Raw genomic sequence first — 21,909 nt, 5'->3', positions numbered from 1 at the left:
GTCACAGATGATATAATTAGGGGTGGCGTGTGGTGTTGTAATTCGCATAGGCCCCATCCTACATGTTTCATCACAGATGGTATCATTAGGGGTGGCGTGTGTGGTGATGTAATTCGCATAGGCTCCACCCTACATGTTTCGTCACAGATGATATCATTAGGGGTAGCGTGTGTGGTGATGTAATTTGCATATGCTCCACCCTACGTGTTTCGTCACAGATGATATCATTAGGGGTAGCGTGTGTGGTGATGTAATTTGCATATGCTCCACCCTACGTGTTTCGTCATAGATGATATCATTAGGGGTGGCGTGTGTGGTGATGTAATTCGCATAGGCCCCACCCTACGTGTTTCGTTACAGATGATATCATTAGGGGAAAAGGCTGAGAGCATGTGGTAGACATGGAAGGCAGGTGAGGTGTTTTCACATGCATTTGATAGACTATAAATAATTAGTCTTTTTAATGGAGTCCTGGATAAGAGAAAACTTCAGCAGGGGTTCTAACGCTCCCCCAATACCCTGAAAAAAAAAAAAATCAAAGCTTTTGCTGAATTTATACATTCATTTGTCTGTCTAATTGTTTTTGATTTTGACATACTTGCGATAAAGTGTTCATAAAAAAAAAAAAAGTTTTATCTTTAAGTTTGATAGAGTAGAGTAGTGTTTATATCCCTGCCCCACTCGGGTTTTTACTGCTGTCAGTCCAAGCCGATACAGCGAAATGGACCTCCATTTAAAAAGATTACAAGCTTGTAATGTACTCTGCACTGTGTTCACCCAGATTAACCGGGAAGGAGAAGAGAGTCGGAGGATTTGACCTCATGTGGAACGATGGTCCTGTGTCTCGTGACGATGGACAACAAGATGTCCTCAGCAATGGAAACTTTGTGGCGAACACACACTTAGGTAAGAAAAAAAAAAAGAGAGAGAAAGCTCTATAGCTAGAGATTTAAAGAATAATTTAACTTAAAAAAAAAAAAAAAAAAGGTAAAAAATGTGCATCTATTTTTTCTTTTTTTTTTGGAGCCTTTAAAGCAGGGGTGTCAAACCCAATTGCGGGCCTCATCAGCATTATGGTTGCCCTCAAAGGGCCAGTTGTATCTGTATGTATCAGATGTCAAAAGCCCCCCACTATCAGAAGTGAAAAGTCCCACACCCTCCCTTACATCACAGTGCACCCTCTTTACCTTGTGCTGCTTCCTGGAAGAAGCTGGGTAGATGGAGCTGGGAAGCAGAAAGTGCAGGGTCTGGAGGAGGGCTGGAGTTTGCTGAATGCTGAGACCAGCAGAGGCAGAGATGAGGTGGTGCTGCAGCTAAACAGAGAGGTACAGAATCTGTATGAGGAGTTCTGTCCTCTCTGCTGCCGACTACTGAGACAAGGTAAGGACAGAGATGAGGGGGTAGCTGCAGGAGAGGTGCGAGAGCCACATGAAATTGCCTGGAGGGATGCATTTAACATGTGCTGTAAAGCATTAGTCTCCTGCAGATCTACCAGTTTATCTGTGTGCCTGCCCATCCTGAATGGGCAAGCAGATGTGGGAGAGCTGAGTGAGCAACGGCTGCAGCATTGAGACCAGGTTACATATCCCACCCTAAAATCAATTGGAATATGTAACCTGTTCCCAAATGTGAACTTCTCCTTTAACCTCCCTGGCGGTATTTCCAAGTGTGGCTCGGGGTTATTTTTCAGTACCAAAAGCCGTTACCCGGAGCCACACTCCTGATTACCCCAGAATCCCACTCCCCTTCCCTGCGATCTCCCGCCACCCTCCCCCGTCGTCCTCACACTCTCTCCCCGCTCTGTGCTCGGTTGATGGCAGCACTTGCCTTCCAGTTCCCTTCCCTGAGAGCTTTGCGACGCAGGGGGGTGGAACCGGCGGCAAATTCAAAAATGTAAATACACCAAATGAGATGGTGCAAAGCTGTGATCCTAACGGATTACACTGTATCATACCATTTCACCACAGGATTTCACCTGGTGACTTTTCCAGTGCCCTGCCTGTGCTTTTCCAGTTATTTGTGCCTGGAAAATAGAGAATGACCATGGCGTCCAAAAAGCATTTTTTTGCGCAAAAGCGCTTTTAGACGAACTGGAAAACAGCGACAGCGAAACTGAGTTACCTGAAGAACTGAGCGATAGCGATCCATGGGAAAATTCGTCATCAGGTACGGAAAGTGAGGACAGCGACGATTCTGATGTCTCTTTCTGGCACATCGCTCCTCTGGAAATTCTGAAGAATCATTTGATAAACTTCCCAAATTCCACAAGCGATGTGCCAGAAAGACGACAGAATCGTCGCTGTCATCACTTTCCGTACCTGATGACGAATTTTCACACGAATCGCTATCGCTCAGTTCTTCAAGTAACTCAGTTTCGCTGTCGCTGTTTTCCAGTTCGTCTAAAAGCGCTTTTGCGCAAAAAGAACGCTTTTTGGAAGCCATGGTCATTCTCTATTTTCCAGGCACAAAGAACTGGAAAAGCACAGGCAGGGCACTGGAAAAGTCACCAGGTGAAATGGCATGATACAGTGTAATCCGTTAGGATCACAGCTTTGTATCATCTCATTTAGGGCTCTTTCACACGGGCGGTCCGATCAGATCCGCCTGTCAGTTTTTTAGGCGGATCTGATTGGATCCTCCATGCAGCTCTATGGGGCAGCGGGTGTCAGCGGAGACACCTCCGCTGACACCCGCTGCCATCCGCATCCGATCCTGTCCGTGAAATCTGGACGGATGGAAACCCTATTTTTCCATCCGTTCAGTAATCGGATCGGGTCGGATGAGAGCGGACAGGCGGTCCGCTCTCATCCGATCCCCCATAGAGAGCAGCGGGGGCTGAGACACCTCCCTCTCCGCTCTGCAAGCGGAGACGGAGCTGTCATCCGCCGGCTCAGCGGGGATCGCGGATCGATCCCCGCTGAGCAACACGGATCCGCCTACGGAGGCGGACCGTGTGAAAGAGCCCTTAGTGTACTTACATTTTTGAAATTGCCGCCGGTTCCACCCCCCTACATCGTAACACTCGCAGGGAAGGGAACCGGAAGACAGGTGCCCGCATCGGCCGAGCACACAGTGGGAGGACAGCGGGGGAATCGCAGGAGAAGGTGAGTTTTAAAAATGTAAAACAGATTTCCATGCAAAACAATGAACCGCTTTTAGCACAGAAATCCTGACCTAATCAGACCGCCAGGGAGGTTAATCTCAATGGGAATAAACACTGCCACCTTTCTGTTTTCAGGCTGTGTCAATGACCGGAAGACAAACCTCAGACAGATACTGAAATCCACGCACACGAAGAAATCCTAGATTACCGAAGATCTTCCCCTGTACAGGGAATGTAAATAAAGTTTATATCTTTTAATTACAATATGTGTGGTCATAACTTTATGCAGGGTGTCGCTGGCAGAAAAAGGATCAGTGAATAGAATGGTTTCTGCTTCTACCGTGTCCCTCCCTTGTTGGCCAAAACACGGCTACATCTCCCCCGGCAGGAAGCCTCACTGCCATAACAGCAGACGGGAGATCCTGCTCATTGCCTCTTGCTGCAAGATTGATTATGTGTCTTGGGCCTAGGAGAAACAACATTTCTTATTGGCTGATGTTAATATAACCCCTTCAACCTTCAATACCGGGCACTTTTACCCCCTTCCAGCCCAGGCCAATTTTCACCTGCCAGAGCTGTCACACTTTAAATAACAATTGCGCGCTCATGCAACACTGTACCCATATGACATTTTTATATTTTTCACACAAATAATTTCTTTTTCTGGTATTCAATCACTGCTGGGTTTTTAATTTTTTTTGCTAAAAAAAAGAAAATTTGGAAAAAAAAAAAAAAAAAAAAAGGAAGAAGTTTCTTAGTTTCTGTTAGAAAATTGTATAAATTAGTAATTTTTTTCCTTCACTGATGTGTGCTAATGATGATGCGGCACTGATAGGTGGCACTAATGAGACAGCACTGATGAGGTGGCACTAATGGGCACAGATTGGTGTCACTGATGAACACAGATTGGCATCACAAACTGTCAATGACTGGGATCACCGATGGGGCTGCACTGATAATCACTGATGGGCACTGATATGCAGAACTTGTGGGCAATGATAGGCAGTACTGATTTGCATCATTGATGGGCACAAATTGGCATCAATGCTGGGCACTGTTGGGGCTGCACTGATGATCAGGGACTACTCCAAAACAAATTTGCGATGCATAGCACCTTTGCGCCTGCGCAAAGAACCAGAGCCCCCCGACCACTCCTTCCATGGAACTCACACTTGGCATCCCCACTGGCTAAGGCTTTGCTGCCTTATAACACTGGGGTAGTCCAAAAAGTAATGCAAACAAAAACAAAGAAAGGGCGCACCGGTTTAACGCATTATCCTCACTTTTACCTTTTATTAAAGCGGAGTTCCACCCTAAAATACAAGTTCCGTCCATCTTCATGCCCGGGGTCACCTGGAAAACAAATGGATAATCGCAATTTTTTTTTTTTTTTTTTTTTACTTACCTTGTTTAGAAGAAAATATACTTACCTTACTTCCTCGTCCTCCCCTCGGCGGCCACGGCGAGTCGTCACTTCCTGGCTTGCAATGATTCCTGGGAGCTGAACGTCATCGCTCCCAGGAATCAATGCACCTGCACCGGCCCCGATGTCAGTTCCGGTGCAGGCGCCGTCATACCTTGCTAAACAGCTTCTGGGCATGCCCAGAAGCTGTGCAGGGATGGTGCTGCAGCCCCGGAAGTGACGACGGGGCCGGTGCAGTGCATCGTGGGACCGAAGAAGATGGAAGAGGACGCAGAAGAGGACGCGCTGGCTTCAAGCTGCCCACACCTGAGATGGCAGCGTTGGACAAGACATTTTCAAGGTAAGTATTTCTTCTTGCAGGTAAGTGCAACCCGGGACAGTTCAGAGGCTATCCATTATGGAATGTACTAACCCTGACTGTCCCGGGGGTATTTTTATGTATTTTTTTTTTTTTTTTTAGGTGGAACTCCGCTTTAATTAAGCCTTATTGAGGATAATGCGCTAGGCCCGGTGCGCCCTTTCTTTGTTTTTGTTTGCAGTACTGATGATCAGTGCCCTGATTACCTATACAGGTCTCCCCTGTGAGGAGATGCCGCTGATTGGCTCTCCTCTCCTCACACTCTGTCAGTGCGAGGCGAAGAGAGATGATAAACAACACTTCCCGTGTTTACACGTGATCGGCTGTGATTGGACACTGATCATATGGGTAAAGAGCCGTTTCATCAGCTCTTCACCAAGATTGGCGACACTGGGGCAAATGAGAGGGAATCCCACCCGCCCGCCATCATTTTACTATACAACGAGCGGGAGGTGGTTAAATAAAGACGTTATGGAACAGTGGGAGGAGCATTTAGAAGGAGGAGGAGGAATGTACGGTAACCATAATAGCCAATGGAAAAATCACTTAGTGTAGTCTGAAAAATAATTGCTTATTTTAATACAGAACATAAATAAAACATTAGCAAAAATCTTATAAACATGATATCCATATACAGCATAGTAGTATATAAAGGTTAACTGTCTTTTTAGCATTCCATCTGTTATTCGTCCAGCACTTTCTTAATTGCCTTCAGTTCGTCTGGGTCCAGTGCAGTCAGGTTGAATCCTTTCAACTCAGGCTTTCCTGCAGATGATAAAAAAAATAAAATAAAAAAACGCTGACCTAGCCACTTCCGGACCGCCCTATAGCAGATTTATTGCTACAGGACGGCCTTCCTGTTCTGGATCACGTATATATAGGTGATTCTGCACTTCAGCTTACAGGGGACGCGTGTGCAGGAGCCGCTTCTGTGGTGAGCACCAAAGCACTGTGCTGCTTCCAACTCTCCCAGTCTAAGCTCTGTTTTACAGGGGATTGGAAGAAGCTGATACCAAGTTAAATTCAGATCCTTATATTACTTGTATTTTTAAAAATACATTTTGGGCCCATTTACCATAATTGCAGTGCATTCCTTTGAAATGAAAGGGGTTGTAAAGTCAGAAGGTTTTTTTATCTTAATGCATTAAGATAAAAAATGTTCTGTGTGCAGCAGCCCCCCTCGATGCTTACCTGAGCCCCTCTCAATCCAGCGATGTCCACGACTGTCTCAGCCATCCGGGACTCCCCTCCTCATTGGCTAAAAACAAAGCAACGGCGCCATTGGCTCCCGCTGCTGTCAGTCAGAAAATCAGGAGAGGGAGGGGGCGGGGCCGAACCACAGCTCCATGTCTGAATGAATACACGGAGCTGTGCCTTGGCTTGGGTGCCCCCATAGCAAGCTGCTTGCTGTGGGGGGCACCTAAATAGAGGGAGGGGCCAGGAGAGTTGAGGAGGATCCGGGCTGCAAAACCAACTGCACAGAGGAGGGAAGGATAACATGTTTGGTATTTTCATTGGCTAAGACATGGCAGCTGCTCCATTGGCTCCCGCTGCTGTCAAAGTCAGCTAGCAAATCAGGAGAGAGAGGGGACGGGGCCGAACCACAGCTCCATGTCTGAATGGATACACAGAGCTGTGCCTTGGCTTGGGTGCCCCCATAGCAAGCTGCTTGCTGTGGGGGCACCTAAATAGAGGGAGGGGCCAGGAGAGTTGAGGAGGATCCGGGCTGCAAAACCAACTGCACAGAGGAGGGAAGGATAACATGTTTGGTATTTTCATTGGCTAAGACATGGCAGCTGCTCCATTGGCTCCCGCTGCTGTCAAAGTCAGCTAGCAAATCAGGAGAGAGAGGGGACAGGGGGACAAACTGCAGCTCCATGTCTGAATGGATACACAGAGCTGTGCCTTGGCTGGGGTGCCCCCATAGCAAGCTGCATGTCTGAATGGATACACGGAGCTGTGCCTTGGCTGGGGTGCCCCCATAGCAAGCTGCTTGCATGTGGGGGCACTCCAAAGGAGGGAGGGGCCAGGAGAGCTGAAGAGGGACCTGAGAAGGCAAGGATCCAGACTGCTCTGTGCAAAACCAACTGCACAAAGGAGCTGTGCCTCGGCTGGGGTGCCCCCATAGCAAGCTGCTTCCTGTGGGGGCACTAAAAAGGGAGGGAGGGGCCAGAAGAGCCGAAGAGGGACCCGAGAACAGAAGGATCTGGGCTACACAGAGGTAGTAAGTAAGTATAACATGTTTTTATTTTTTCAATAAAAATAACAGACTTTACAATCACTTTAATGGACTGCCAATACAGCACAGCATCCTGGACGTCCCAAAATGTTTAACACACTGCAAAGCAACGCACTTTGGTGTGTTTTAACACATTTGCATTGCCTTAGTGCACTGGGGTGCCATTACTGCAACAAAGCATGTCACATGCATTGTGGTAGCCTGCATTGCCGCAACACAATAGTGTAAATGGGCCCTCAATGTTGTATTCAATGAATGCAAAGCTGCAATAACTTGTGTCCTTTTTTTATTTCTATATAGAGTCCAGCTTTAGGAGAATAGGGAACCCTGAGCTCCTGGTTCTGATTTCAGTTATTCCTTGTCATACACTCACCTTGTGCTTCATATAGCTGGTTTACTTTTCCCTTCAGCTGTGAGCGAATTGTATTAATTTCCTGATCCAACTGTTCCTGATCTGTCAGAGACATTCATTCATTTTTATTATTCCAATCTTCTCACAATCCTAACACAACTAAATTCTCTTTCCATCCAGCTCACCTCTCTGAATCATCTCCTTGGTTTTGTTTTTCGGCAGCTCTATGAACATACTGCCAAAGCAAACGGTCACCGTCTCTGCAAAAGAGAATACACTACAGTCAGTGCATGGATGGGATTTATCAGGAATGCGTGCAGAAAACCTTTTTTATTATTCAGGCCCTAGAAGAACACAGTGAAGCCTCAGCTTTTTGTCCTTTAACCACTTAAGCCCCGGAAGATTTTACCCCCTTCCTGACCAGGGCCTATTTTGCAATTCGGCACTGCATGACTTTGTACCTAAACGAATTTGACATCCTTTTTTTCCCACAAACATAGCTTTCTTTTGGTGGTATTTGATCACCTGTGCGATTTTTTGATCATGCGCTATAAACAAAAAAAGCGCGTCAATTTTGCAAAAATAACAATATTTTTCACATTTTTTTATATGAAATTCCCAAAAAAAAAAAATGTAAAAATCAAAATTTTTTAACATTTTCGGCCAATTTGTTTTATGCTACATATGTTTGGTAAAAAAAAAAAAAATCGCAAAAAGCGTATTTTGATTGGTTTGCGCAAAAGTTATCGCGTTTACTAACAAAGGGAAAGATTTTTGTCATTTTTGGTGTTTTTTTTAACGAGTAATGGCGGCGATCTGCAATTTTTTTTTTTTTTTGCGGGACTGCGACATTGCGGCGGACAGATCGGAGCCTTGACTGACATTTTTGACACTTTTGGGGGTACCAGTGACATTACTGCAGTAATCAGTGCTATACATTTGCACTGTTACTGTAAAAATGACACTGGCAGGGAAGGGGTTAACTGTATTGGAGAGGGAGGGGTTAAGTGTGTCCTAGGGGCGTGTTTCTAACTGTGATGGGACATGGCTATTGGTGTAAAAACAGATCAATGGTCCTACATAGTAGAACCGTCTGATCTTCATTTTTACACAGGGGAGAATGACAGGCGGCTTGTTTACATTAGCTGCTTGCCTTTCTCCCTCTCCACCGACGATCGCCGAGTGACCGGCGGACATCGCGCGCCCGCTATTGGTTCACAAGCCGGTGACAGGCTAGTGACGTACCGGTACGTCACTTTGCCTGGCCGGGCTGACCGCCGCAGTATATGTACTTGCGGCGGTCGGCAAGCGGTTAAAGCAGTGGTCCTCAACTCCGGTCCTCGGGGCCCACCAACAGGCCAGGTTTGCAAGATAACGAAATTAAAGCACAGGTGATCTCATTTGCTGCTCAGTGATTGCAGTATTCTAGTCTGCATCTCCCCAAGGTAATACTTAAAATCTGGCCTGTTAGTGGGCCCCAAGGACCGGAGTTGAGGACCACTGCTTTAAAGGGTAACTCCACTTTCATGGGAAAGAAAAATAGCAAATAAAGAAAAAGCAATATAGCGTATACAATTGCGACACAAATCATATTGTCATTGAATGTTATTAACCGCTTCTGGACCGGAAGGATTTGCCCTCTAATGACCATGCCATTTTTTTGCGATTTGGCACTGCGTTACTTTAACTGACAATTGCGCCGTCGTGCGACGCTGTACCCAAATAAAATTGATGTCCTTTTTTCCCCGCAAATAGAGCTTTCTTTTGGAGGTATTTGATCACTTCTGCGACTTTTATTTTTTGCACTAGAAACAAAAAAACGCGACAATTCTGAAAAATAAATATGTTTAACTTTCTGCTATATAATATTCCCAAAAAAAAAAAAATTTAAATAACATTTTTTCATCATTTTAGGCCAATTCGTATTCTGCTATATATTTTTGGTAAAAAAAATCCCAATAAGCATTTTTAATTGGTTTGCGCAAAAGTTATCATGTCTACAAACTAGAAAGATTTACCGTATATATACTCGAGTATAAGCCGACCCCGAATATAAGCCGAGGCACCTAATTTTACCACAAAAAAGTGGGAAAACTTATTGACTCCAGTATAAGCCTAGGGTGGGAAATGCAGCAGCTACTGGACCCTACTGGACCACCATGAGACCCAAAACAGGGGCTGCGGGCATCGTGAAGCAGATGCAGGGCTGTGGGCATGGTACAGGAGATGGCACAGGAGATGGATCGGACATGGCACAGGTGATGGTACAGGCATGGCACAGGGGATGGTACACAGGCATGGCACAGAGTGTACAAGAGATTCAGTGCTGTGGGCATGGTACAGGAGAATGTCATGTACCATGCCCACAGCACTGCTGGAGGAAATGCAGGGGCTCACTTACCTGTAGGTGAGGCGCCTTACATTTAAAAATGGAGCCGCCGATGCTCGGGAAAGCCTGTTCACGTTCAGCTATTCCCGGGCAGGCGGCGACATTTTTAAAAGGTAAGTCAGACAGTGACTTGAATATAAGCCGAGGGGGGCTTTTTCAGCATAAAAAAAACATGCTGAACTCGAGTATATATGGTGATGGCAGCGATCAGCGATTTTTTAGCGGGACTGCGACATTGCGGCGGACAGATTTGACCCCCTAACTGACATCTTTGACACTTTTGGGAGGACCAGTGACATTACTACAGTAATCGGTGCTAAAAATATGCACTGTTACTGTAATAATGACACTGGCAGGAAGGGGTTAACCCAATGGCAATCAAAGGGTTAGGTGTATGCCTAGGGTGTGTTTTTCTAACTGTGGAGGGGATGGGCTTGTAAAATCAATACAGGGACCTGTGTTCCTAAATAGGAAGAACACAGGAGCTCTGCACTGATTCCTGAGAGAACAATGGTGTGCTGTACTTACAACAGCAGACCGCTGTTCTCTCTTCACAGGGAGCGATCGCGGGTGCCCGGCGGTAATCATGTGCACCGGCCCCGTGCATTGGCTTCCCTGCTAGCGAGTGGGCACGCGCCCCCAGGATTGCTCCAGCGAACCCCGTACAGGTACAGCGATTTGCGGGAACCTGCCGCCATATATAGGCGGCGGCTGGTCGGCAAGTGGTTAACGTGACCCTCGAATGACTAAACAAATACTGTATATATGAACTGTCTGAACTTCAAGATGTCATTTTTTGCAGCCACTCCTGTGATTCCCAGGGAGAAGAAACAAAGATTATTCCATCTGTACATAGCCTTGTGTTGATTATCAACACAGGGCTCTGGGCTGTGATTGGACGCAGCCGATCAGCAGGTCCCAGCCTTGAATCCTTGTTCAGGACCTGCTGACAACATCCTGCTGTGTCTAATCACAGCAGGGGGGGGGGGGTCGGTGGGCAGGAGCGTGCGAGCCCTGTACCCGGAGGAGGTTAGTGACGTATGGATGCGTCACTATGCCTGTAAGGGCCGCCCATAGTGCATTGTGGGCGGTCCTGAAGTGGTTAAAAAACATAATTAATATAGCATATATAATAACTTCACAAGCCATGTTCTAATGTAATGTTATTAAAAAAATCGCCTTTCCCTTTTCAATCTGCACTTGTAATTTTCTGTAAAATGTAGGCAATATGGTGGCTTGGAGGCGTACTGAACATGGTTTATAGAAAGCCCCCAGAAATGTAATTTTCTGCTTGTGTGATTGGCTCACTGATTTTCCCAGAAGTCTACACTAAGATACAAGGTAAAATTTTGTCACTCTCTGCAACGAAAATTTAGTTTATGTGAGATACTTCTAAAGGGACGCAGACACTGCAACCTTTCTAATCAGAACACTGAGAGTGCACCAGCTACATATAACAAACCATAACCTCCAATTCAGAATCCGTATGCAAAGGACATAGTGGAACAAACCACTTCTTCTCCACAGCAGAAAAAGGTAGGACTCTGCAACAATGTTTTGTTAAATGAATTGCAATGTCCATTGGTCACCCAGAGGGGAATTGTTTTTTTCACAACAAAAGTAGTTAGAGCTGCACGAATCTGGATAAAATGAGAATCACAATTTTTTTACTTAGAATAAAAGATCATGATTCTCTCACCATTCACGTCGTAAACATCTTTCACATTATACAAAAAAAATTTGGGCTAACTTTACTGTTTGTTTTTTTTTTTTTTCTAATTCATTACAGTCTTTTTTTCCCCAAAAACTGTGTCTGAAAGACCGCTGCGCAAATACCGTGTGACATAAAAAATTCAAACGACCACCAATTTATTCTCTAGGGTCTCTGGTAGAAAAAAAAAAAAAAAAAAAAAATATATAACATTGAAGTCTATGGCGGTCGCCTCCGGGTCGCCCCAAAGAAGCTCCGGACCCTTTTTCTAAGTCGGAGCGACTTGTGTCGCTCCTATTAGAACGGGTCCGAAGCTTCCCTATGGAAGGCGACCTGTGAGGCGACCTGTGAGACGACCAGGTCGCCTTAGTGTGAACGGGGACTTAGGGCTCTTTCACACGGGCTTTCCGTATGTCCGCAAATCATCCTATTTTTTTGCGGATGATTTACGGACATAATGTAAGTGAATGGCACTGCGGATGTCAGCGGAATACCATCCGCTGACATCCGATTTTCCTCCTTTCAGTTCTGTTCTGTTTTTTGGAACGGAACAGAACCCTATTTTTCCTCCGTTCAAAAAACGGAAAGGAAGGAAAATCGGATGTCAGCGGTGTCATCCTCTGACATCCGCAATCCCCATAGACTTACATTAGGTCCGCATATCATCCGCAAACGGATGGGATGATATGCGGACCTATGGAGTGGATGACAGAAATGTCATCCGCTCCGTGAAAAAAAAAAAAAAAAAAAAAAGAACCGCAGCGGAGCTCTCACACGGAAAGCCCGTGTGAAAGAGCCCTTACAGACAGAAGTTCATCCCTTTGATCTACGAAATGATACAATGTTTATAGTTATCTCTCAGCACTAAGCAATGTTGATAAACATTTGCCAGAGGCTCTTTTTTTCTTGACAGCTGTGAGTGAGCAGAGACAGCTCTGTCTGCACTGTATAAATCGTGGAAATGCCAGATTAGGATCATGAGGGGAGTTGAATCGAGATTGCGATTTTTTTAACGATTTATAATGCAGCTCTAGTTACTCTTTACAATTATTTCAGCACTAGGATAGCCTGTCATATCTACAGAACAGCAGCAGGTATGGATTTGCTATGAGGTTTCCATGATTCTTGCAATATATACAATGGAAGATTTTTTTTTTTTTTGCCCAAATAACATTGGTGTTTCACTTAAAATATTCTGGATGAAGGTGGTTCGGTGTCACCTGATTTATCGGTGTCTTTGCTCAGAGCCCTCAGAGCCTCTCTGTTCTGGTTTCTCTTGATGTCCAGGTCTATGATCTAGAAGGAGGAGATGTCATTCATGAATTGAGAGCTTGGTAACAAAACCCAATGCTGCTTGTGTAAAACATGGCAAACACATGGCTGTATAGCTGCTGCACTACAAGTACCATTATGTGTTGGCATTGCATGCTGGGCCAGTAAGAACTGGGATTCTGATGCTTTACATTCTGTACAGCACTATAGCCTTGTGTCCAGTGCCCATGACATGCAATAGGATATGCAAACTGTGGCTCTCCAGCTGTTGCAAAACTACAAGCCCCATCATCCCTCTGCCTCTGGGTGTCATGCTTGTGGCTGTCAGAGTCTTTCTATGCCTCATGGGACTTGTAGTTCTACAACATCTGGAGGGCCGCAGTTTGCATATCCCTGTGACACTCACTGGCCACTTTATTAGGTACACCTGTTCAATTGCTTGCTAACACAAATTGCTAATCAGCCAATCACATGGCAGCAACTCAATAGATTTAGGCATCTAGATGTGGTAAAGACAACTTGCTGAAGTTCAAATTGAGCATCAGAATGAGGAAGAAAGGGGAATTTAAGTGACTTTGAACGTGGTATGGTTGTTGGTGGCAGACGGGCCGATCTGAGTATTTCTGGGATTGTCACAAACAACCATCCCTCAGGTTTACAGAGAATGGTGGGAAAAGGAGAAAATATCCAGTGAGCAGCAGTTGTGTGGAGGAAAATGCCTGGTTGATGTCAGAGGAGAATGGGCAGACTGGTTCCAGATGATAGAAAGGAACAGTAACTCAAATAACCACTCGTTACATTTAGGGTATCCAGAATATCATCTCTGAATGCACAACACATCAAAGCTTGAAGCAGATGGGCTACAGCAGCAGAAGACCACACCGGGTGTCACTCCTGTCAGCTAACAACAGAAAACTGAGGCTACAATTCGCACAGGTCACCAAAATTGGACAACAGAAGATTGGAAAAACGTTGCCTGTTCTGATGAGTCTGGATTTCAGCTGCAACATTCAGACAGTAGGGTCAGAATTTGGCTCATGGATCCATCCTGCCTTGTATCACCGGTTCAGGCTGGTGGTGGTGTAATGGTGGGGGGGGGGGGGGAATATTTTCTTGGCACACTTTGGGACCCTTAGTACCAACTGATCATCGTTTAAACACCACAGCCTACCTGAGTATTGTTGCGGACCATGTCCCTCCCTTTATGACTACAGTGTCCCCATCTTCTGATGGCTCCTTCCAGAAGGATAATGCACCATGTCACAAAGCTCCAATCATCTCACCACTGGTTTCTTCACCATGACAATGAGGTCACTGTACTCCAATGGCCTCCACACTCACCACATCTCATCCAATAGAACACCTTTGGGATGTGGTGGAACGGAAGATTCACATTATGGATGTGCAGCTGACAAATCTGCAGCAGCTGTTTGATGCTATCATGTCACTATGGACCAAAATCTCTGAGGAATGTTTCCAACACCTAGTTGAATCCATGCCATGAAGAATGAAGGCAAAAGGGGGTCCAACCCGGTACTAGCAATAAAGTGGCCGGTGAGTGTAAATATGAAGCTTTCTTGTTCTCCCTTCCCTTATATAGTGCTGACATATTCTGCAATGCCCTACATCAGGGGTCTTCAAACTATGGCCCTACAGTTGTTCAGGAACTACAATTCCCATCATGCTCAGTCATGTCTGTGAATGTCAGAGTCTTACAATGCCTCATGGGATGTGTAGTTCTGTAACAGCTCCAGGGCCGTAGTTTGAGGATCCCTGCCCTACAGAGTCCATAGAGCTATTCACATCAGTGTCTTCCCTGGAGTGCAGAAAGGTTACAGCTGACGTTTCTGACTTTCCTCCTTCCCTATTTTATAACAGTGATGGTATCATTGGGTTTCTGTACTTCTCTGTGCAATGCAGGCAGATCATGGCTGGTGGGAGGGGACAGCAGGGTGCTGCACATGGCTTCCTGAAAACATCACAGCACCCGGCCTCAGTACTCCACTCAGGAGTCTTTAAAGTAGAACTATGGGCAAAACTTTTTATTTAATTTTGGATAGAGCAAGGGAGGGTTATAACCACTATCAGATATTTTTCCGCCATCTGCGTCCCATTGGAAAGATTTCCCTTCACTTCCTGTCCCATAGTCAAAACAGGAAGTGGAAGGAAATCCCTGCAAATTAAGGGAGTTCCTTGGGGACCCCCAGGCCATCAGAACTAGTGTCCCCATTGGAAGATTCCCCCTCTATTACTGCTCTGGGGACAACCCAAAATTTTGGATTTTCTTTCACTTTCAATGATAATGTTAAACAGGAAAAATAGAGAGGGGGACTCTCCTTAATGGGGGCACAGACGGCAATAAAAACTGACAGCGGATCTAATCCCTCTCCACTCCATCCAAAACTAAAACAAAATGTTGCCTTTAGTTATACTTTAATCCTGATGCAAACAGTGGGCGGGCTCTTGGGAGGAGTTATGCAAATAACATAATGCCTTGATTGGCAGATGTCAGTCTGGAGAAGTGGCTGCTCCTGGGCAGGCTGTAGATGTATGGGTAACACCCACATGTGATGACCGAAAGAAATCCAATAAATGAAAGAGGAGAAAAGTACTAAAGGATGCTTGGAATTTTCCAGCCAGGAAATGAGGGGGGTTCTGACTTGCTGCAGCTTCTAATGCACAATGTGAAAAGCTGACAGTGTGCAGTGAAATCAGGGAAACCCATTTCAACCCCCGGTTCACATCAGTGTGATGGCAGACATCGCATGTGATTCGGAGCACTCTGCAAATCACATGCGATGCGAATTCAGCCATACAGATTGTATGGCTGAATTTGCATCTGATTCAGACACAACTCGCACAGCACACCTTTTTGGGTCCGCAGCAGAATCGGATCGCATGGTGGTTCACACCTATGCAATCCGACTCATGTCCGAAATGACAGTTCGCACTGCGATATGCAAACTGATCTGGGGGTGTCGTTAACTTTGTATTGACACCCCCCAGGGATTCGCATATGGCAGTTTGAATTTACTGCGAGTCAGTGTGATGCGGGAAAGGATTTCCGCATCACATATGTGTGAACCGGGACTCAGTCCAGGAGAGGAGCCGGTGCAACTGTGCAAGACTGAAGGGAAGGCCGGAGATAAGGTTAGACTCTGTGTCCCCTTTGTGCCCATTCCCTATGTTTCCTGTCCCAGTGACAACCCATCCAAAACAAAAAGTGGGTGGGATTACACTTTTATATTTCAACCTGCTTTAGGGTTGTGCAATCAAATTGCAGAACCTGGAGGAAACCTTCACAAACTCCATGCAGGGGGGCGGGGGATCTACCGGGAACTGAAGCCAAGGACACCGAATATGCAAGATAGCAATGCTGACCACCGAACTGCAGCACTGACCAACCCAAAAACACATTACAGCCTGTGCCAGACTGATCAGATTAGTGAAATGATAGTGGGGTGACATGCTATCAATATATAAATAAATATATATATGTGTGTTTATCTTAATATTTTAATATTTAGGTTAACAATAGAAATATAAAGCATCTGTCTATATTTAATGATTCTTGCAGTGGAGAAATGACAGGTGTAATCTGATTGTCTAAATGTAAACAACACCACGTGTTCCCTCCACTCACCTGCCTTCTGTCCCCCAACACATCCTCAGCCTTCCACTCCACCTCCTGCAGGTGCCCCAGCACTCTATCCATCCCTTCATGCACCTCCATCCTTCCCTCTGCCACTGGACGCGCAATATACACGTCTCTTCCTCCAAGGATCAGCTATAGTAAAACCTGTCTTCGTTTTCCTCCTGTTTTCCTACGGCGTCGCGGCCATGTTTCCGAAGCCAGCTATCTTCTCTTCCCAAAGGCGGCCGGCCCTGTGAAAATGGCCGCCGCTCCGGAGACGGATTACTTACGCAAGTTGGTGCTCTAGCGCCTGGACATTCTCATGTAATGCAGGAAGCGCGTGTCGCGCTTCCTCAGGTTGCTATGGGAACGAGTTGAGCTATATAAATAAGAATGGGCGGGATTTCTAGGCCTATTGCTTTTTTAATGGCTCATTTCAGTCCATTTTGTCAGGTTCCTTCACTGTGTCACTGGATATGCTGGTTCTTGTAGTTCTTCAGCTTATTGACAACATTTTTAAAGTGAGCTTACCTATAGAAAATATAAATAAGTTCTGGAGAATCAGCTACTTGGTGAACAATGGCTAAGAGAAATATGGGGGCTGCCACTGCCAACCTTTCATAATGGGGGCCACCTGGCTTAAAGTGACCCTGTCAGCCAAGGTTACCCCATACCAACCTTTCATAATGGGGGCCCCCTGACTTATAGGGTCCCTGTCAGCCGAGGTGTGACATACCAACCTTTCATAATGGTGGCCCCCTGACTTAAAGTGGCCCTGTCAACCAAGGTACCACATACCAACTTTTCATAATGGTGGCCTCTGACTTAAGTGACCCTGTCAGCCATGGTTCCGCATACCAACCTTTCATAATGGTGACCCCCTGACTTAAAGTGACCCTGTCAGCCAAGGTACTGCATACCAACTTTTCATAATGGTGGCCTCTGGCTTAAAGTGACCCTGTCAGCCACGGTACTGCATACCAACTTTTCATAATGGTGGCCCCCTGACTTAAAGTGACCATGTCAGCCTTGGTATGACATACCAACCTTTCATAATGGTGGTCCCCTGACTTAAAGTGATACTGTCAGCCACAGTACCGCATACCAACTTTTCATAATGGTGGCCCCCTGACTTAAAGTGACCATGTCAGCCGAGGTACGACATACCAACCTTTCATAATGGCGGCCTCTAACTTAAAGTGACCATGTCAGCCTTGGTATGACATACCAACCTTTCATAATGGTGGTCCCCTGACTTATAGGGTCCCTGTCAGTCGAGGTACGACATACCAACCTTTCATAATGGTGGTCTCCTGACTTATAGGGTCCCTGTCATTCGAGGTACGACATACCAATACCACAAGCCACCTCGGAGACACACCAAACATGTGGAAGAAGGTGCTCTGGTCAGATGAAATCAAAATCAAACTTTTTGGCAACAATGCAAAACGTTATGTTTGGCGTAAAAGCAACGCAGCTCATCACCCTGAACACACCATCCCCACTGTCAAACATGGTGGTGGCAGCATCATGGTTTGGGCCTGCTTTTCTTCAGCAGGGACAGGGAAGATGGTTAAAATTGATGGGAAGATGGATGGAGCCAAATACAGTACCATTCTGGAAGAAAACCTGATGGAGTCTGCAGAAGACCTGAGACTGGGACAGAGATTTGTCTTCCAACAAGACAATGATCCAAAACATAAAGCAAAATCTACAATGGAATGGTTCACAAATAAACATATCCAGGTGTTAGAATGGCCAAGTCAAAGTCCAGACCTGAATCCAATCGAGAATCTGTGGAAAGAACTAAAAACTGCTGTTCACAAACGCTCTCCATCCAACCTCACTGAGCTCAAGCTGTTTTGCAAGGAGGAATAGGCAAAAATTTCAGTCTCTCGATGTGCAAAACTGATAGAGACATACCCCAAGCGACTTACAGCTGTAATCGCAGCAAAAGGTGGCGCTACAAAGTATTAACTTAAGGGGGCTGAATAATTTTGCACGCCCAGTTTTTCAGTTTTTTATTTGTTAAAAAAGTTTGAAATATCCAATAAATTTCATTCCACTTCATGATTGTGTCCCACTTGTTGTTGACTCTTCACAAAAAAATACAGTTTTATATCTTTATGTTTGAAGCCTGAAAAGTTCAAGGGGGCCGAATACTTTCGCAAGGCACTGTATGTATGTATGTATGTATGTATATATATATATATATATATATATATATATATATATACTGTACGTGATTTTTCCCAGAATGGCTGCCCTGTAGCAGTAAATCTGCTATGGGGTGGTCGGGAAGTGGTTAATAGAGCGCCAGCTTTTGCTTTTGTTGCTCTCCGTGGCTCTGTTAGAGAGATTGCCCCTCAAATCCTATTTTGGTGGAGGGAAAGGAAGGAAAACCTCAGCAAAATATAGACGGCAACGAAAATTCACTTTTTTTTTTTTGTGTGTGTAATGTAAGGGAAGGCTAGAGCCTCTGCCGGCTTTTCATTGCTGTTCCTTTCGGTATTTTCCCTCACTTCCTGCCTGGGTGACAACTTGCAGGAGAGTAAGTGAGGAAAAACCTCAGAAGTGGATCGACCGCAAAAAAAAATGCTCTTTACCTGCTGCCAACATGGCAACCTACAACCCACATGTATGCCGCTATGGATCAGTAACAGGAAAGGAAAATTACGGTAAGTATTTGACACAGTTTTCTTGGTGCCAAGAAGGCAGCACACATGCGGTAGCATGCTGTCATGGATTGACAGCAAGAAAGGAAAACTAAGGTAAGCCTAGGTTCACATGTGTGTACACGTTTGCATGCACACATCGTGGGTACAGCAGCCCATTAATACTGCAGCAAATCTCGGGTCAGCCTGTAGGAGATGCCAGTATTTTGAAATTTGTCTTTTAATAAGGTTGTGTTGTATTGAATGTTGTGATAATCCTCAGTGATTGTTGCTGGTCATCAGCTTTTTTTAGTCTTACTATTAAAGAGTAATTGTGTACGTGATTGAGCAGAAGCCTTGTTAAATGCTCTGTGTAAACAGGTTTTTGAGTATCCTCTTTCCAGAATGCGGTTTCTCAGATCAACAGCAGCACTTTTAAATTTGTCATCGCTGCAATTGCAATGTAGTCTGAGATATTGGGAATAGGAAAAAGAACGGAGAAGTGGTTGGGGATGTAAACTATTTGCTCGAAGTATGGCATTACCAGCCGAGGGTTTGCGAAACAGGTCAGTCACAAGGAGGCCTCCCGATGCGACTTCTACTGTTGTGTCCAAAAATAAAATTTTTGATTTATCAAAAGCCATTGTAAAGCTCAAATTGTAGTTGTTAGAATTCATGGTGGTAAGACACTTGTGTAATAATTCAATTGGACCATCCCACAACAAGAAGACATCGTCTATGTATCTTAACCATAGTAAAATATGTTTTGAAAAATCAAAAAATTCCTAAGATAACAAAAATTGACGTTCCCATTCCCCAGGTACAGATTGGTATAGGATGGGGCACAGCAAGTCCCCATCGCTACGCCTTGTACCTGGAGGAAATGGGAACCATCAAACATAAAAATATTGTTGAATAGAATGAATTTCAACAATTTTAGGACAAAGTCAAACAGTTTTTCAGGGTGTACATTGCTTTGATCAAAAAGTCTTTTGACAGCTGCCAATCCCTTATCGCGAGGTATAGAGCGATAAAGTGCATCTACGTCAATAGTAACTAGGACCGTGTGTTGGGAAATCGTAATACCTTCGATGGACTGAAGGAAATGGGAAGTATCCTTAATACTTAAGACTAACAACGAAAGGTCTTAAAAAACGAAAAAACTGTCTACCCATTTGCTTGCATTTTCGGATATATTCCCATTCCCTGAGATCATGGGTCTACCTGGGAGTCAACCAAAGATTAGTGTATCTTTGGGAGGGCATAAAAAACCTGGGGTACGAGGGTGTGTGGTATAGAAGAAAGAATGAGTTTGGGTGGTGATGAGTCCATCACGAAGACCAGCATTAACCACTTTAGAACCGCTCACAGTAATACTACTGCGGCAGAGTGGTTCGTTATCGTCCAGCTACGTAGTATTAACGTCGTTGGACACTCCCCCTTCTGGGCGGCGCTTGCGTGCTGCCGGAGGCTCGCTCCCGCTGTTTTCATTCACAGCGGGAGTCGGGCCAGGGGAGGAGCAGCGGCGATCGCCGCTGCTCTTACCCGATCGTCGGGGATCGAGTCTGGAGATCCGCCCGCTGTGTGTAAACACAGCGGGCGGATCTCCATAGTGACAGGGAGTGACAGATCGGACTGTTCAGCATAGCTGGACATCCGATCTGTCCATGACTCACACAGTCACCTCCCCCCCTACACGTCAGTAAGCACCAGGCATACATTAACCCCTCCCTCTCCAATAAAATTAACCCCTTCCCTGCCAGTGTCATTTTTACAGTAACAGTGCATATATATAGCACTGATTACTGCAGTAATGTCACTGGTACCCCCAAAAGTGTCAAAAATGTCAGTCAAGGGTCCGATCTGTCCGCCGCAATGTCGCAGTCACGCAAAAAAAATCGCAGATCGCCGCCATTACGCGTTAAAAAAAAACACCAAAAATGACAGAAATCTTTCCCTTTGTTAGTAAACGCAATAACTTTTGCGCAAACCAATCAAAATACGCTTATTGCGATTTTTTTTTACCAAACATATGTAGCATAAAACAAATTGGCGAAAATTTTTTAAAAAAATTGGTTTTTACATCTTTTTTGGGGGGAATTTCATATAAAAAAATGTTAAAAATATTGTTATTTTTTCAAAATAAACGCTCTTTTTTTGTTTATAGCGCAAAAAGTAAAAATCGCACAGGTGATCAAATACCACCAAAAGAAAGCTCTGTTTGTGGGAAAAAAAGGACGTAAATTTCGTTTGGGTGCGGCGTCGCACGACCGCGCAATTGTCAGTTGAAGTCGCACAGCGCCGAATCGCAAAAAGTGGCCTGTACGGAAGACAGCAAAATCCTCCGGTGGTAAAGTGGTTAACAAGAGAGTAGAACCGTGCATTGGATCTTTCAATCCAGGCTGGTGACAGTTTTGTACCATTCCTGGTTGTTAAGAATCTTAAAACACATCCTTTTGTAATCTTTATTGTTCATTATAACGGTTTTCCCTCCCTTATCAGCTGGCCTAATCACGCTGGACCCATCTCCAGCCAACTCATTGAGAGCCAACTGTTGTTCATTTGTGAGGTTGTTGGTACTGGACAGGCAAAAAAGGATGGCCTCAATTGCTTTAGTGATGCGTTCTAAAAAAAGCTGCCACTTGGTTATTGGAGTAAACAGAGGGACATTTTTGTGATTATTTTCTTCAACTGGGAGGGGGCCTACTAGTTTGTGCTGCCGCCATTTTGTCCCTTGTATTTGGGATCTATGAAGGGTGATGGAGGGCAGTTCC

General features: G+C 45.2%; 2 protein-coding genes across 2 annotated transcripts in view; one reads left to right on the top strand and one right to left on the bottom strand.

Moving 5' to 3' along the window:
• TTLL9 (tubulin tyrosine ligase like 9) overlaps positions 1–3,508 on the top strand; it is a 46,863-nt gene extending 43,355 nt beyond the window's left edge. The window contains exons 13-14 of the mRNA XM_082272625.1: positions 782–906; positions 3,239–3,508. Of these exons, the coding sequence (XP_082128751.1) occupies positions 782–906; positions 3,239–3,306 (193 nt within the window). The 3' untranslated portion in view covers positions 3,307–3,508. The remainder of the gene's footprint in view (positions 1–781; positions 907–3,238) is intronic.
• A 2,038-nt stretch (positions 3,509–5,546) lies between these two features.
• On the bottom strand, positions 5,547–16,622 carry PDRG1 (p53 and DNA damage regulated 1). The gene is made up of 5 exons (XM_082271420.1): positions 16,491–16,622; positions 12,796–12,871; positions 7,661–7,735; positions 7,497–7,577; positions 5,547–5,649 (listed from the first exon to the last, which is right to left on the bottom strand). The coding sequence occupies exons 1-5, from the start codon at positions 16,578–16,580 to the stop codon at positions 5,567–5,569; spliced, it is 405 nt and encodes a 134-aa protein (XP_082127546.1). The 5' UTR covers positions 16,581–16,622; the 3' UTR covers positions 5,547–5,566.
• Positions 16,623–21,909: the final 5,287 nt, after the last annotated feature.

This window comes from Pelophylax lessonae, assembly GCF_965119305.1.
Source record: "Pelophylax lessonae genome assembly, chromosome: 11".
Classification (NCBI taxonomy): Eukaryota; Metazoa; Chordata; class Amphibia; order Anura; family Ranidae; genus Pelophylax; species Pelophylax lessonae.
The sequence above is the reverse complement of the archived record's forward strand: the minus strand, read 5'-3'. Positions and strand labels throughout refer to the sequence as shown.

Coding starts and splice junctions, on each gene's coding strand:
- PDRG1 (XM_082271420.1), bottom strand. CDS start 16,580: ATGGAGGTGCATGAAGGGATGGATAGAGTGCTGGGGCACCTGCAGGAG. Junction 7,578..7,660: donor CAAGGAGATGATTCAGAGAG/GTGAGCTGGATG, acceptor TGTCTCTGACAG/ATCAGGAACAGTTGGATCAG. Junction 5,650..7,496: donor CCAGCTATATGAAGCACAAG/GTGAGTGTATGA, acceptor TATCATCTGCAG/GAAAGCCTGAGTTGAAAGGA.